Source organism: Equus asinus, chromosome 13, assembly GCF_041296235.1.
Source record: "Equus asinus isolate D_3611 breed Donkey chromosome 13, EquAss-T2T_v2, whole genome shotgun sequence".
Taxonomy (NCBI): Eukaryota; Metazoa; Chordata; class Mammalia; order Perissodactyla; family Equidae; genus Equus; species Equus asinus.
The window spans coordinates 2,590,884-2,607,388 of NC_091802.1; the positions used below are offsets into that span (position 1 = coordinate 2,590,884).

At 49.7% G+C, this 16,505-nt stretch overlaps 1 protein-coding gene across 4 annotated transcripts in view; it reads right to left on the reverse strand.

The window, feature by feature from the left end:
• Positions 1-2,005: 2,005 nt before the first annotated feature.
• TOP3A (DNA topoisomerase III alpha) overlaps positions 2,006-16,505 on the reverse strand; it is a 37,188-nt gene continuing 22,688 nt past the window's right edge. For 3 of the 4 annotated variants that reach the window (XM_014851689.3, XM_070482265.1, XM_044745409.2), the window contains 8 exons: positions 13,341-13,526; positions 13,016-13,145; positions 10,337-10,450; positions 10,070-10,235; positions 9,097-9,240; positions 7,030-7,152; positions 5,279-5,979; positions 2,006-3,500 (listed from right to left, as the gene is read on the reverse strand). In XM_014851689.3, the coding sequence (XP_014707175.1) occupies positions 3,322-3,500; positions 5,279-5,979; positions 7,030-7,152; positions 9,097-9,240; positions 10,070-10,235; positions 10,337-10,450; positions 13,016-13,145; positions 13,341-13,526 (1,743 nt within the window). In that variant the 3' untranslated portion in view covers positions 2,006-3,321. Of the gene's footprint in view, positions 3,501-4,836; positions 5,062-5,278; positions 5,980-7,029; positions 7,153-9,096; positions 9,241-10,069; positions 10,236-10,336; positions 10,451-13,015; positions 13,146-13,340; positions 13,527-16,505 lie in introns of all 4 variants that reach the window. The other variant, XR_006512536.2, reaches the window with a different exon arrangement.

A 16,505-nucleotide genomic window follows, 5' to 3' on the forward strand; every position in this document is an offset into this window, starting at 1 on the left:
AGGGGTTGGAACAGCTCACCCCACAGCCAGAAATCCAGGGCCACTCCTCCACCTCTGTCCTGTTCTCTAAAAAAGGGGCCTCCAACCTGCTACATCATATGTGCCTGTGACACATTTGCATTTTTCATAAGCACATTTTTTTTTGGTAATCAGAAAAATAAAGATACAGTCTCTAAGAAAATCCTAGTTAACACTACAATTTGGTTGCACTGAATTCACTGAGGAAGCTGAGGCTGTATGGACAAAACTCCAGAGTGGATTCTGAAGGCCAACACAAGCTACTCCGGGGATGCTGTTCTGGGGCGTCCTCGCGCGCCTGCCGGGTTCCTCAGACAGCATGGTTCAGGTGGTTGGGGCCACAGGCCCATTCACTTGCGTGATTTCAGAACCAACTCTCCAGACCAACACTGAGCACCGCCTCACAGCATGAACACTGGTGGTCTAAGGCAGGGGTGGGGCACACACATCTATCTGTCCCTCACAGGGACGGCCATTGGGGGTGAGCAGCACTGCTGTGAGTTGAACCTGAGCCACATTTGTAGTTGAGGGAACTCAGACAGTGTGCGTGATTGCTGAGTCTGACATCTTAAGTTCTGGGCTGCTATAGGCCCTGAAAAGAAAGGCGGCTGTGAATTCACCCCAAAGGGCAGTGGGGTCTCTGCCCAGCGTCACAAGAGCTCGTGCTCAATGTGGCACGGCACTGTCGGGCACACTGAGCCTGGCGCTCCAAGAGTGACTGGCTGCCCACAAACGGCGCTTATTTTTAGCTTCCAGCTGCTCCAAGACCAGCGCGCAGCAGAGGCAGACCCCCTCAAGCACGAGCAGCTGCGCAGGGTGGCCCACTCGTGCTGTTCGCCAGACTGGGCAGGCAGGGCCGCCTGGAGGAAGAGCGCAGGGCAAGTTGGCCAGGCTTCCTCTTCTCGAGGGCTGGCAGGGGCTGTCCCACTGCCATGGGGGCAGGGGGCTCTTCATCTGGGCATGCAAAATGGTCTGGATTCTCCAAGAGCTCTGAGGTGTAGACGGCGTCAGAGATTTGGTTTCTGCTCCAGCTTAGCTGCTTGTGGGGGAAAGCAATTGTCCGTCAGAGGCTCAGTTCCCACCAAACAGGCAGCAGGTGCTGGCTTGCAGCGGGGCTGGGGGCTGGGAACAGTGTGTGAGCCACCTGGCCTAGCGCCCAGTCGCAGCCAGGGCTCAGTAAGTGGGGGCTGTTTTCCCCTCAGTCCTGCATTGCATAAGTTGCAGATGGGGTTCAAACCTTTCCAATCACCGTCATTGGGGAAGGATCAGTTTCTCCTTGCGCTGAATGCTGTTGGCCTGAGTGAGCCACCGAGAGACATGGACAATTCCCTCACAGGTTCTCTTTGGGAAGTTCTCACCGCACCTGGGCCTGAGTGTAACCCTCCAAGAAAGGGCCTTGGGTTGAACAGCTCCCCGTTAGAGGAGGCTGCGCAGGCTCATGGTGAAGTCACAAGCCCGGGGAGGCAGAGCGCGTCAGTAGTCAGGACCCGAGCCAGGTCTGACCTTGGCACAGCCCAATCCAGCAGTTCTCAGTCTTGGCAAACACAGGAGTTACCTGTGGAAAGATTAACCCACAAATGCATCTGGTATGCAGAATCTATAAAGAACTCCTACAACTCAACAACAAAAAGACAAACCACCCAACTGAAAAATGAGCAAAAGATGTGAATAGACGTTTCTCAAAGATATACAGAACGGCCAATAAGCACATGAAAAGCTGCTCAACATCAATGGTCATGAGAAAAATGCAAATCAAAAAGACAATGAGATACCACTTCACACCACTAGGATGGCCATAATTTAAAAAAAAAAGAAAAGAAAAGAAGTGTTGGGCAGGATGTGGAGAAATAGGAACCCTCCTGCACTGCTAGTGGGAATGTAAACTGGCGCTGTGGAAAATAGTTTAGTGGTTAAACACAGGATTACTATATGACCCAGCAACGCCACTCCTAGGTATATGCCCCAAAGAATTGAAAGCAAGTATTCATGAATATTTACAGCAGCATTATTCATAAGAGCCAAAAAGTAGAAACCACCTAACAGTCCATCGACTAATGGATAAACATAATGTGGTCCATTCACACAACAGAATGCCATTCAGTTATAAAAAGGACTGAGGTACCAACGCATGCTACAATATGGATGACTCTTGCAAACACTACGCTGCGTGAAAGAAGCCAGACACAGAGGGCCAAATACAGTATGATTCCACTTACATGAAGTGTCCAGAATAGGTAAAACCATAGAAGGTAGACTGGTGGCTGCCAAGGGCTGGAGGGAAGGGAAACCCCCACAAACACAGGGCCATGACCCACACCCGCTGACCAGCTCCTCCACGAGCAATTCCAAGCATCCTGACACCCAGCCAGGGCACAAAGCTATTGGTCTAAGTGAAGACATGGAGCCAGGAGTCCCAAGACCTGAGAACGGTTCATTTCTTCACCAACTAGCAATGTGACTCTAGCTAATTCACATCTCATCTCTGCTTATCTTCTAAACCATAAAATTATGCTACTACGGTTATGCATCATTCACAGCGGCAATCTTCTCTGCTCCTCAAGACCAACTGTGCGGCCAGGAGAAGCCAGGCTTACTGCCTACCCTGGGGACAGGGAGGCAGGGCGGGGCTGGGAGGGGAAGTCATCAGAGCCAGTAGATGGCAAGAGGTCCCTTGGGCACTGGCTGGTGTTTGTCCCCGCAGCTCCTGCCAATCTTCACCAGACACTGCAAGATACCCACCACAAGATACCAAGGGGGGGAATTCTTTATTAAGGCATGTGAGCACATGCGTGTCCTGGCAGCAGCATCTACATAAAGGAGGATAAACTTCTTGTAGAGACACCAGTGCCACTTCCTTGCATCACACCCTCCTTTATGGGGATGTGTGGGGAGGGAAGCCCCTTCCAGGCCAGAGCCTGCACTGGCAGTGCCGGCCTTCCCTCAGAAGGCTTTTGGGAGGCCAAGGCAGTCCCGGAGCCACAGCTGAAAGCTCTAGCTACCAGCCTCTCGGCTACACTGACAGCGACAATCCCTGTGGGGTTGCAGGGAGCAGCTTCCATGACTTCTCAGCAGTGCTGCGATCATTCCTGAGCCCCAGGCAAAGGGCCACTGTCCAACAGAGGTGGACTTCTCGAGAAAGCAGTCTGGATCTTGACTCCTTCACACAGGCAGGCCAGACCCCAAAAGTTGCCACTTTCCTCAAAGCCTCCTGGGCAGTGAAGGGCCACCTGGTCCTACAGAAAACAACTTATTTCCGACCAAAGGGGCAGGCAGAGGAAGTGGCCTCTCTCCCCTCCTCTGCCCTCATCTGTTCTGAGGACAGAAGGGACGGGTGTGTCCAGGCTCATGGCAAAGGCTGCACTTCCGGGGTTTCTTGGTCATGGATCCTGTGTCTGAGGAACCGGCTCGGGCTCTTTTGCTTCTGGCCTCCGGCCTCTGGGTTTTTCCTCTGCCTCCTGGCCAGGGTAGGGCTCCAAAAGCCCCTGTGGGAAGAGTCAGGGGAAGGCTGAATTTAGAATGGACACACTGACGTAACAGGAAATACAGGTTCCAGTGTTTGGTGGAGGGTGTCCTCCCAACCTTCATGCAGTGACGTCCAGCCCAAAGCCCGCACTCCCTTCACTCCATGTCAACACAGGACGTGTCACCACCTTACACTACCCGGATGCGTCTCCCTAAAGAACCCTGAGTTCTCAAAGGTCTTGGCCCACTCTCGCTGTCCTGGTAAGGGCGCTGTTGTCACTTCATACATGCCCTACGCCCTTTTTACAGCAGTAACCAAGCAAGCAACTGGTCTGAGGTCATGTGTGGAGGCAGCATAGACAAGCAGGCCTATGACCAACGACCTGCTCCCCATCTTCTAAGCAAGGAAACCCGAGGTCCCAGTCCTTTTTTTTTTAAGATTTTTTTCCTTTTTCTCCCCAAAGCCCCCCAGTACATAATTGTATATTCTTCATTGTGGGTCCTTCTAGTTGTGGCCTGTGGGACGCTGCCTCAGCGTGTTTTGATGAGCAGTGCCATGTCTGCGCCCAGGATTCGAACGAACAAAACACTGGGCTGCCTGCAGCGGAGCGCACAAACTTAACCACTCGGCCACGGGGCCAGCCCCGCTCCCAGTCCTTAAGCAGGCCTCTTAGTACTGACTGTGCTGCTACCCAGGACAACTAATCAACTGGCCTGCAGCTCAGACACCACTTGCTTCCAACGAGGGCACCAGTGGCTCTTGCATGTATGAAGTGTGTGCAAGGCCGACTACTTCAAATGGGGGTCTGTCACGGCAATGGCCATCTCTGGGCCCCCTGGCTAGCCCTATGCCTTTATCAAGAGTTCTTGGTTCTTCCTGGATGTGTGAGCTGCTCATGTGTTAGAATCACAGTCTGAGACCAACTAAACTCCTTTATAAAACAGGAACCCTAAGAAAGGTATGCAGGTGCCCATCTTATGGTGGAAACTGAGGCTGAGAGGCGGAGTCGTTTGTTCAAGGTTGTACGGCTGGGCTTCGGAACCAGCTCTGTCCAGCAACAAAGCCCCCACCAGGCCTTTTGGTCATTCTCAGACGCTGAAGCGTCTGCTATATACCGGAGGGAGCAGGGACCATTTCAAAGAGTCTTCAGGTACCTGATCAACCCTGAGCCAATGTCCGGGTACCAGTCCTCACCATCCCCATTTTTGGGGCACCAGACCCAAGCTGTGTAAGCTTGGGCAGGTTCCTAGCCATATCAGGGCCAGTTTCTTCATCTGAAGAAATGAGGCCAATGATAATAATCTTGCAAGGGTGACAAGGGCTAGAGGGTCAGAGGGCTGTGGGATCAGGCTGACCTACGTTCAGATCTTGGGCCGTGTTGCTGTGTGATCCTGAGCAAAGTCACTTCCTTTGTCAGGGCTCCACCTTCTTCATGTGTAACATTGTGATCACATGCTCACTTGATGAAGATGAAAGACGCGTGTGAAGTACACTTAGCACAGTGCCGGGCACACAGCAAGCTACTCAATTAATGGTAGCCACTCTAAACCGGAATGAAGACTGTGCCGTTCATTACCTTGCTGAAAGTGATCAGGTGAGGAGATGGAGGAGCAAGGCCACCCACACCTCTCCCAGTCCCACCACGGCCCCCTGCCTTCTCTCTGCTGCCTTTGGTCTCTGAGGTGGACACCACCATGCAAACCGCAGGCAGGGACCTGCATGCCCCCACCCCCCGAGCCCAGCTCAGGAGCTGCTCCCCTGCAGTGCCGCTGTGGGGACGGCCTGTGTCCTCCTCACCTGGGGCTGCATTCTCGTCCACCCACTGAAAAAAGCCGCACTGCTGCTCTCTTGGCTTGGCGCATGTGTGGAACTGGCGCCCCTTGTTGGGCCCATCCTTCTGCACAGTCCGTGTAATGGCAGGTTGGCTGCACAGGCAGGACGTGCCACCACCACTGTCATCACCAAGGCTGCCAAACCTACCCGAGTGGTTCCCTGAGCTGGGTGGGCGGTCCAGTGAGCCACCCAGGGGTCTCAATGCAGAGGAAGGAGGCCCTCCTGCCTCCAGATGGCTGCTATCAGCCCACAGGAAGAAGTTGCAACTGCCACTGTTGCACTTATAGAACTGCCGGCCCTGGTTGGGACCCTCCTTCCGGACAGTGAGCAGCACGGCCTCCTGGCCACAGTTGCAGGTCACAGCGTTGCCTTCACCAGTGGCAGTGGGTGGTGGTAGAGCCGGAGCCAGAGCCTTTGAGGGCCTGGTGGGCCTGGTGTCAGGAGGCTGGGGGTGGCTGTGCTGGCTGCTGTCCATTCTGTTCAGGGACTGGCTAGCCTGAAGGTAGCCAGAGGGCCGGCTGCCTGGCTGGTAAGCTCTCGGGGGGCCCTGTGAAAATCTCAGGTCCAAGATCTCCCTCAGGGTCTCATCACATCCGCCAATGCAGCCAACAAACTCCAGAGGCATGGTCGGGGGAAGGCTACCACGTTTGAACTTTAACTTCAACCTAGTGAGGCCAGAAGATGAAAAAAACGTTAGCAGGTGCAAGAGTCTTCTCCTTGGTCCACAGAGGGCTGTGGGCACCCTAGGCCTCCCCTCACCATCCCCACACCCCAGGAAGTCCAAGCAAGGCAGCAGCCAACCACCAGCCCCCTCCAGTCGTCACAAGAGCACAAAGGGGAAGGCAGATGACATCTAAGACTCCAATGAATCACCAAGACACAGAAGCCTCTAAAGGTTCACTTCCCTGCACCAGCAGTTCTCAAAGCGTGGTTCAGGGCCTCCGGGGCTCCTGGGCCCTTTCAAGGTGAGCTCGAAACTATTTTGTAACAACACTAAGAAGTTACATCTGTTTTGCTCTCCTTCTTCCACGTGTGTGCACTAGAGTTTTCCAGAGGCTACAACGCACGCAATAAACTCAGCCGACTGACGGCGGAAGCAGACATGAGAACCCACACCTCTACTAATCCAGACATTAGACTTGCAAAAAGCGGAAACAATGCATCCTTGTTATTTTTTTGCTTTGGAAAATAGGTATTGTATTCTAAAAACATGTTATTTATGTTAGTATGCAACGCATTTGTTATAAACAAATTAATAAATATTCTATCTCCACCTTAACTTAGAATATGGTAAATATTGACAAAATATAACCCACAGTGAAAGCTCTTTGGGTTCCTCAACGATTTTTAAGAGTGTACGGGGTCCTGTGACCACAAGGTTTGAGAACCAGTGCCACAGGGCCCTGGGCTTTTGACCGGAGCTTGGAAATGATACTGAAAACATGAACACTTTCCTAAGCCCTCGAAGCAGCCTCTAGCTGGACAGGACAGGGAAAGGGTGTCTGCGGTTCTTCACGAGGGCTCCTCCTGAGGCAGCCCCCGCCCCCGCGGGCTTCCACACCTAGAGGCGGAGATGGGGCACGACCACAACTTAGGACCACTGACCTGGCCACTGCTGAGTGCGGCGAACCTCCCCCCACTCCAGGTGCCTAGAATTAAAGTCCCCGGAGAGGCCCCCGGGGCTGTCTTGCAGCTGACTCAAGCGCGCAGCTTACCTGTAAACAGGGTGTGGCTGACAAACTGGACACACGCTCCCATCCCTGCTGGCCTCCAGCACAGAGCTGGGGAACCACACGGCTGAGCGACATTCTGGGAAACCCGTGCAGCTGAGGTAGAACCTGGGGAGCATGGGAGCAGGGTCAGGAAGGAACCACCAGACCACGGGAGAGATGGGCAATACTCCTAGGCTGGCGCCCACCTGCTAAGGAAACTTCTTCAGCTAATGAAGGAAGACACTCACTTTTCTGGAGGACAGTTAAATAAGATACACAGTTACTGATAATGAATGACTTAGAAAAACTGGCCTGCAGTTGATTTCCAACTCCCTAAAAAAAGAAACAGCTATTGCTGACTCTGCTTTCTACTTCACCAAGCCACATACGAACACTTGGACCAGAGCAGGGCCAAGCGCCAAGGGTTCTCACACCCTCCGTAACTTCCTTCTCCCAACATCCTATGGATGTTACACTGGAGCAAAGTGAGGCGTGGAACAGTCTGGAAACCTGCCCAAGGATGCACATGCAGTGAGTCTTGAAGGACTAGACCCCATCTGTCTGAGGAAAGAGCCTTTACTCTGAACACCTATACCACGTCTTTCTTGGCCAACATTTCCTGACGTCTTCCGGTCATGAAACTTTAGGGCTGGACTAGTCAACATGCACGTGATTTACAATGTCCTTTGACCATGCCTGGGTATGACTAGTCCAGGGCAAACAAACCAGCAAACTCTAAACCCCAGTTGTGGAAAGAGCAAACCCACAAACTGAGAAATGGAAATTATCAGATAAACACTGGAGTTGTAAATTCCAGAAGACAATCTCCAGACCTCCCTGAGCGACTCAAATACTTGGAGAATTCACAGCTAACACAGAAGCAAGTATTCTTTCCCCTTGTATTTCAATGATTACTAACCCATTTACCCACTGGTGGCAAAGAAAAAAGCCATCAATAGTGTTTATTAAGCACTTACACGTGACTATCGGGCACAGGCTAAGCCTACAGTGGGACCGGCTTCTATAATGTCTGTGCGCAACATAAGCCCTGCCACCTGCTGCCAGGTCAGGCCCACCGACCTCTGGTTTCTGAAAGCTGGGGAGTCAGGCCAGTGACGGCTGGCTGAGGAGCTAGGGAAATCACCTGCCCACGTAGCAGCATGAGGGGACCAGCAGAATGGTGAAGGGCCGTGGAGGCTTAAGTTCAAATCCTGCCATCCCTGCTCCCCAGGGCTGCCTAGCTGTGGATGAGCCACTTGAACCTGCGAAGCCTTGGTCTTCACTTCTCAGAAAACTGGTGTAGAAACGCCTATCCTGTAGGGTGGTTATGGTGAAGAACGAGATGATGACTGCAGAGCACCCTGCCTCATGTCAGCCACAGGAATGGCATGCGCTAAATGATGGCTGCCGGCACCACTCACCATTCCTGCTGTGAACTTCCCCTAGGCCAGGCTGGGCAGCCTAACCACGGGGTAAGCTGCCCACTCTGACCTACTGCACTGAAAATGGAAAGGCATCTGAGATGCTCAGATCCAACTCAGAGCCAAAAGTAGGAGAGAAGAAGAGAGCAGTGTGGTTGAGTGTCTCACTCGGTGCTAGACTCTGGACCCTTTTACTGAATCCTCACCCTTCCCACAGCTTTGAGAGGTAGATGCCATTGCCCTGAGTTTATGCAAGAGGAAACTGGGGCTCAGAGTAGTTAAGTAAGCTGCTTCGGGTACAAAGCTTATATGTGGCAGAAGTGGGATTTGAGCCCAGACTCATGTGGGTCTGAAGCTCATGCTTCTCCACCATTCTCCACACACTGGGTGAGAGACATCCTAGTCACTGGTGACATAGCCCTGCCATCTCCCAGGACCTCCTCCTCTAAGTTCCCACAGCGCTTCCCACTTCCAAGGCCAGGTGCGAGTCTGCTACCATTCTATCTCCAACACCTAGTCCTGGGGCTGGCGACAGCAGGCCTGCCTTTAAAGAATGACACAGAAATGAAACACAGTTTTACAGAGCTGTCCAGCCAACCCGGCAGGTGCTGGGCAAGCAGAGGGGGCGGGGCATGAGCTGGACACTGACCCGCCACTCTTCTTGGTTTTGAGGACCATGTCCTTGTTGCATTGTGGACACTTCCTGATGGGCTCTGGCACAGTTGGGTAGATGGCTTCTTGCTGGGGCACCTCTGCTCCTTCCCCAAAGTACTGGGACAAGGCTTCATCCAATCTGAAGAAACGGCAAAGTATTTACAACCTTCTTATGTGCACACAACATGAGTGTGACCTAGGAACCAGCTGGCTGGTCAGCCACAGGCCTGATGCAGAGAATGGAGGCAGACGGGGAACGGTGCTGGCCAAGCAGCCGTGGCTCTTCTCTGACTCCTGGCTCCTGGTAGCTCCCAGGAGTGATCTAGCTACAGGTTAGATTTCACCTCGACACTGGCCCCAATCAAATAAAGAAGACCGCACAGAGTCCACACACACACTGCCGAAGGGTCTGTGTGGGTTTCCGTTTAAACTAGCTCACGTAGTTCTTTTCACCATTGGCACAGAGGAGAAAACACGTTATTTATATCCAAATGCACACATGCTGCTGCCAATTGGCCACCTCCAAATACCCCAGAGAACAAGTGGGTCACACACCACACTTGGGTTCAGTGATATTTGAGGTGGTGCTGTCTACTAATTCAAGACACAAAGAAAATCAAGAGAATGGCATTTCTAAAGCTAACAGCCCAGAATAACCGGACCAGATGTCTCTGCTTATTGTTTCTATACTGACAAAGCTCTATGGAAAGGAACACACAAAACTCAGGAGGAAAACCTGAAGTGGGAGGAACTTTATGTGGACAGCTCTGCACAGTAACGAGACCACTGGTGAAGATGAGCTGACCTGGCAGGGACTGAGGAACTCAAAGGGCATGGGCTATGCGGAGTCACACCACCTGGTTTCTGCTGAATCCGCCCCCCCAGACTCCCCATTCCTTGGGAAAGTGATGTCTACTGCAGCAGAGATGAACCACCTCGTGCACAGGACAGCAGGCTCTGGCACTCACTTCTTCGCTTTAGCCACTGCTTCAATGAAAACCTGCTTGTATTTCTGGACCTGCTGCCTTAAAACCACAAATTTGTCCTTCTTCCCCTCACAGATCAGCTTCAGATCGGCTTCCAGCTCAGCTCGGAGGTCAGGCTTGGACATCTCATAGCCCATGGAGTCATAACCTGCAGGGAAAAGAGCAGTGTTTAATGGCCCTGAATGACACCTCAGGGACATTAGCGACATGGCCTCCCCAGCTACCCATTGCAAGCACCCTCCTCCTTACCTTCCACAAGTCCCATGCCCAGGTGCCCAGGGAGAAACCGCTTGTCTGCTGTTAGCCCAACATACATCCGGGCTTTGATTGTCTCGATGTGCTCCGCATGAGTGGCGTCAGTACCTGAAAGCCACCCCTGGTTACTCAGGTTAATGCAGACACCCCCCCAGGTGTCCCACAGGCACCTTCTTCTGCCTGGACATCCTATTCTAGGTACGACGCCTCCAACCACAATGGCAACCTCACCTCTCTCTCACATCTGCTTACTCACTAAAGCTGTCAGTTTCAGCTTTGAAACTCCTGTAAGTCTTTCCCTTCCACTCCATGTGTCAGAGCCATGGCTGGAGCCCACAGCATCTCATTTGCATCATTACAACACCCTCAGTCTCCTCGTTTTTGCCCTCTTCCTCCACCCACCCCATTCTTCATGCTGTGGCCAAAGGGATCTTTTAAAATGTAGCTCTGCCATCAGGGAAAACAAAATCAAAACCACAAAGAAACATCACTTCATACCCACTTGGAGGGATATAACCAAAAAGACAATAACAAATATTGGCGAGGATATGAAGAAACTCAGCCCTCTTACATTGCTGGAGAATTACGAATTGGTGAAGCCACTGTGAAAAACAGTCTGGACGTTCCTCAAAAGGTTAAACATAGTTATCGTACGACCCAGCAATTCTATTCCTAGGAATATACCCAAAAGAAGTGAAAACATGTCCACTCAAGAACTTGTATACAAACGTTCATAGCAGCATTATTGATACTAGCCAAAAAATGGAAACCATCCAAATGTCCAACTGATGAACGGCTATGCAACATACAGATCCCTTCAACGTATACACGGTCCATCCATATGAGATAGTGTTCACTTATGAAAAGGAATGAAGTCCTGAGACATGCTGCAACACGGATGAACCCTGACAATATGCTCAGTGAAAGAAGCCAGTTATAAAAGGCCACGTATTGCACAGTTCCATTTATAAGAAATATCTAAAACAGGCAAATCTATTGAGTCAGAAAGATTAGTGGTTGCCTAGGGTGGGGAGGACTGGAGACGAGGGGGAACGGGGAGTGACTACTAATGGGTGTGGAGTTTCTTTGTGAGGCGATAAATATATTCTAAAATTGATTGTGGTGATGGTTCCACAATTTTGTGAATATACTAAATACTGAATTGTACATTTCAAATCAATGAATTGGATGGTATGTGAATTATATCTCAATAAAGCTGTTAACATTCTTTAAAAATGTAGCTCTATATTGCTCCTTTCCTTAGAAATCTTAGATGGTTCTCTGCTGACCAGGGGCCAACATTGGAACCCCTCAGCCTGGTGCACCAGGCCCTGCCTCACCTTCTATGACACAACCCCCCTTCACCTCATGCCCCCGCCACAGTGGCATGTGCTTTCCTGTTCCTGTGTCATTCCTCAGGCCCTGCCTATGCTGGGCTTGACTTCATTCATAAGGAATTCTTCCTATGAGGTGCTAAGGTCCCCGCCTGCTCCTTGCAGAACCCATTACACTGTATTTAGTGTGTTGGTTTGGTTTGTTTCTCCTGAAGGGGAGGCCTCTTTGTGTCTTCTTTGTATCCCCAGGCCTTAGACCAAGGTCTAGCTCTTAGGGCCTTAAATTTTTCATGACTAAATCATGATGGGTAAACTAGCTCTAATTTTACCTAAACCGATGGCTTTCTGGAGAGTACAGTGATGGCCAGTGGACTGCAGGTGGGAGTGCTTCTTCCTAAGTCAAACAAAACTCACTTTCTAATGAGGCAGCTGTGCCCCAGAGGGAACGGCTTGCTCTGGACACCCCAGGGAGTCGCACTCACCCTCCATCCACTTCCCTCTCCATTGTGCCGCTGGCCCTTCTGGACTACCTTTGCCAGAGACAATCCTTGGAGCCGTGAAGAAAACTGACAAGGGGGCAGCAGATCAGCTACAGGGACCCACTTGTAAACCCTGGGCCTCAGGACTTAGTGGGAAAAAAATTCTGGCCCAGTTTTCTCTTTTTGAAACCTGATTTCTGATTCTTAAACAATTATGGGACATGTTTTAATAAACGCTAAGCATATAGCGACCCATGGCTAACAGCCGGGTGGCAAACTCAGACTCCTCAGGGGCCTGGCACGTAACGAGTAGGTGAGCGAAGCCAAGTGTTAGCAATTGAGAATGCATATCTGGAGAGGGCTGCCACGCAGAGCCAAGCGGCCGCTTCCACGCGGGAGTGAAGGCTCAGGTTGCCAGACCTTCTGATACTTCCAGAGATGAAGATACAGATTTTTATGAGGAATCTCTCTAGTTTTAAATGTTGGTACCTTATTAAAAATAAAACAAAAACAACAAAAAAATCCCTGTGAAGGCTAAAAATAGAGTCTATGAAGAGGACGTGGGAAGGGTGCTCCCAGCTGAGACCTCTGAGTTATGGGAAACGTCTATGTCCTTATATGGATGGTGCAGAGCAGCGCTTAAGAATATTGACTGTAGAGTTATTCGAACTCAGGTTTTAATAACACAGTCTGTGACTTTAGGTAAGTTCTTAACTTCTCTAAGCCTCAGTTCAGCTATAAAGTGGGGTGGAGAATATAACACCCACACTGGAGTTCTCATGAAGATCAGAAGAGATATAGTGCCTGGTACATGCACAGCACTCAAGAGCTGCTGGTTACCATGACGACACACTACTGACCGATGCCATGCTTCTCCATGAGGGCAATGAGGTCGGCTTCAGTGAGCAGCTGGGGTGGACTGGTCTCCCCATCCACCATCTCCACAGTGCTGGGCTGAAAGCAGAAGCCTCTGTCATAGACAGGGAGGGTCTACAGAAAGCAGGAGAAGCGTCAGTCAAACCATCCTGCTGTGGCAATCAGGCAGAAGACAACATCCATTTCAAAGAACAAGGCCCTGCTCCATCAGATGGCACCAGGTTTGGAACATGACTATCCTTCCCTCTCCCTGAGGCCCACAGGGTGAGACACGGATTCTGACCTCTGACTGGACCTATGATTTATCACCTTGTTACTCCAGTGATCATATGGGTATACATCCAGATAGTTTCGGGCCAGGATCACGAGGCCATGGGCCACAAAGCGCTCCTGAGCGATGTCAATCTCCACAGTGGTCTCCTGCCCCTGCGCATCCTGGGAGCAGCAAGCTAGGAAATGGCGAACGATAAACTCATATAGTCGCTGTTCGTCTCCCTACAGAGAAAAGAAAAGAGCCTGAAACTCCCTCCAGAATATTACCTCTCAAGGATCTCAGCATCCTTGGTAGTTTAACCTGGTTAATGCCACCCTTCAGCCTAAAGTTCTGCACAGAACAGAGCACACCACTCCTGCAGCCCCCCGCACTAACGTGGAGTGCCAGCCAAATGTTCTGCGTGCTTATGGGTTTAGGCTAATAAACCTCAAATAATCAGGCAAAGATAAGAAAGGGAGTCATCTGGGGCTGGCCCCGTGGCCGAGTGGTTAAGTTCGCGCGCTCCACTGCAGGCGGCCCAGTGTTTCGTTAGTTCGAATCCTGGGCGCGGACATGGCACTGCTCATCAAACCACGCTGAGGCAGCGTCCCACATGCCACAACTAGAAGAACCCACAACGAAGAATACACAACTATGTACCGGGGGGCTTTGGGGAGAAAAAGGAAAAAATAAAATCTTTAAAAAAATAAAAAAAATAAAAAAAAAAAATAAAAAAAAAAAAAAAAAGAAAGGGAGTCATCTGCCCTCAAGACTGGGAAGTGAAGCAGCAAAGAAGGAGAAAGCATAATAAGTTAAGAGACCACGTGTATATAAGACACATAAAGATGCGCCTGGCAGTCTTAGACCAATGTGATGAACACAAGGTTTGTGGTGATTTTCTATCAATTCAGTAGTCAAGGATTTAGTGAGGCTCAATCTATCAAAAGCCCATAAGATGTTCATAATCATATCCAATAATTCTCCTTCTAAGGATGTATTCAAAGGAAATAATGAGAGATCTGCACAAATAGTTATCTATACAAATGTTAACTACAGTATATCATGTATCTAAAAGTTGGAAACAGGCGTGACATCAGCATCATGGTGGTGAGCTGTTCCCTTTGTCTCTCCCCTGTTACAACTAAATGGACACCCATGAACCAAGAGAGGATTCCCTACAACAGGACACCTGAGAGATCCATGCAGTTACACATCTGAAGCAGTGGCAGGTGGAATCTGTGACCAGAAGCATCAAGAACCATAGCAGAACCAGTGGCCCAGGCCCCAGTGGTGGCAAGCCTGACACCAGCTCTCCACTAGCAGCAGGGACTGCATACAAGTCCCTGGGTCCCCAAGCTGCCGACAGTGACAGTGACACCTGTAAACCCAGCACTTTTGGCAGGGGTGCAAGCAGCACCCCAAGACAACCCAGGAACAGCAGTGAAGCGGTGCATGGGGCACAGTGTCTGAGTCCACGGAGAGTCAGTGGAGGAACATGAGGCATAGATGACCAGAAGCAAAGTAACCAAAGCCACACCCAAATAAGAAAAGGTGATTATTACCACAAATGCACTGGCAGAGGGTCCACTCAACAGATACCAGGAAGAACTACAGTGACACAATAGAACAGAAGGAAAACGACAATTCCCCAGAAACCAAACCTGAAGTCAGAGAAGACTACAATCTAAGTGACAGAGTATTCAAAGTATTTGTCATAAAGAAAACAAGAAAACTCAGCAAACAGTTCAGGGCAGACTCCTGGCCCAACGGTTAATGTTCTGCATGCTCCACTTTCGTGGCCCAGGATTGTGGGTTTGGATCACTGGCGTGGACATACGCACACCACTTGTCTGCCATGCTGCCACAATGACCCACATACAAAATAGAGCAAGACTGGCACAGATGTGAGCTCAGGGCTAATTTTCCTCAAGCAAAACAAAACAAAGTTTAATGAGCTCAGGAAGGAAATTAATTAACAGAAGGAATACTTCAACAAACAAACTGAAGCTCTAAAAAAAGAACCAAACAAATTCTGTATATGAAGAACACAATGAGATAAAAATTAATATAGAAAACATAAAAAACAGAGCAGACGTTACAGAGGAGAGAATTAGTGAGCTTGAAGATAGAAACCTAGTAATGCTTCACGTAAAGTGGGAAGAGGGAACTGAGATTTTAAAAAAATGAAGAAATTCTTCAAGAAACACCCAACTCAATTAGGAAAAGTAAAACGAGGATCATAGGTATCTCAGAGGGAGAAAGGAGCAGAGATCTTGTTCAAAGAAACAGTAGCTGAGAACTTCCCAAACCAGGGGAAGGAACTGGACATACAAGTACATGAAGCCAATAGAACTCCTAATTACATCAATCAATTACAACAAAGTTGGAGATATCAAACTTCCTGAATTCAAATTATACTACAAAGCTATAGTAATCAAAACAGCATGGTACTGGCAGAAAAACAGACACACTTATCAGTGGAACAGAACTGAGACCCAAGAAATAAAACCATACATCTACGGACAGCAAATCTTAGACACAGGAGCCAAGAACACAGTGTAGAAAGGAAAGTCTCTTCAATAAGTGATACTGAGAAAACTGGACATCCACATGCAAAAGAATGAAAGTAGACCACAGTCTTACACCACACACAAAAATTAATTCAAAATGGATTAAAGACTTGAATGTAACACCTGAAAACATAAAATTCCTAGAAGAAAATATAGGCAATACACTTTCTGACATAGGTCTCAAAGCAGTTATCTTTTTGAATACCTCGTCTACTCAGACAAGGGAAACAAAAGAAAAAACAAATAGGACTAGATCAGATTAAAAAGCTTCTGCAGGGGCCGGCCCCATGGCCGAGCGGTAAATTCCTGCGCTCTGCTTTGGCGGCCCAGGGTTTCGCCAGTTCGGATCATGGGCGCGGACATGGCATCGCTCATCAAGCCATGCTGAGGTTGCATCCCACATGCCACAAGTAGAGGGACCCACAACTAAAAATACACAACTATGTACCGGGGGACTTTGGGAAAAAAAGGAAAAATAAAATCTTAAAAAAAAAGCTTCTGCATAGCAAAGGAAACCATCAACAAAATGAAAAGAAAATCCACCAACTGGGAGAAAATATTTGCAAATTATCTGACAAGGGGTTAATTTCCAAAACATATAAAGAACTCATACGACCGAACAACAAAAAAAACTCAGTCAAAAAACGGGCA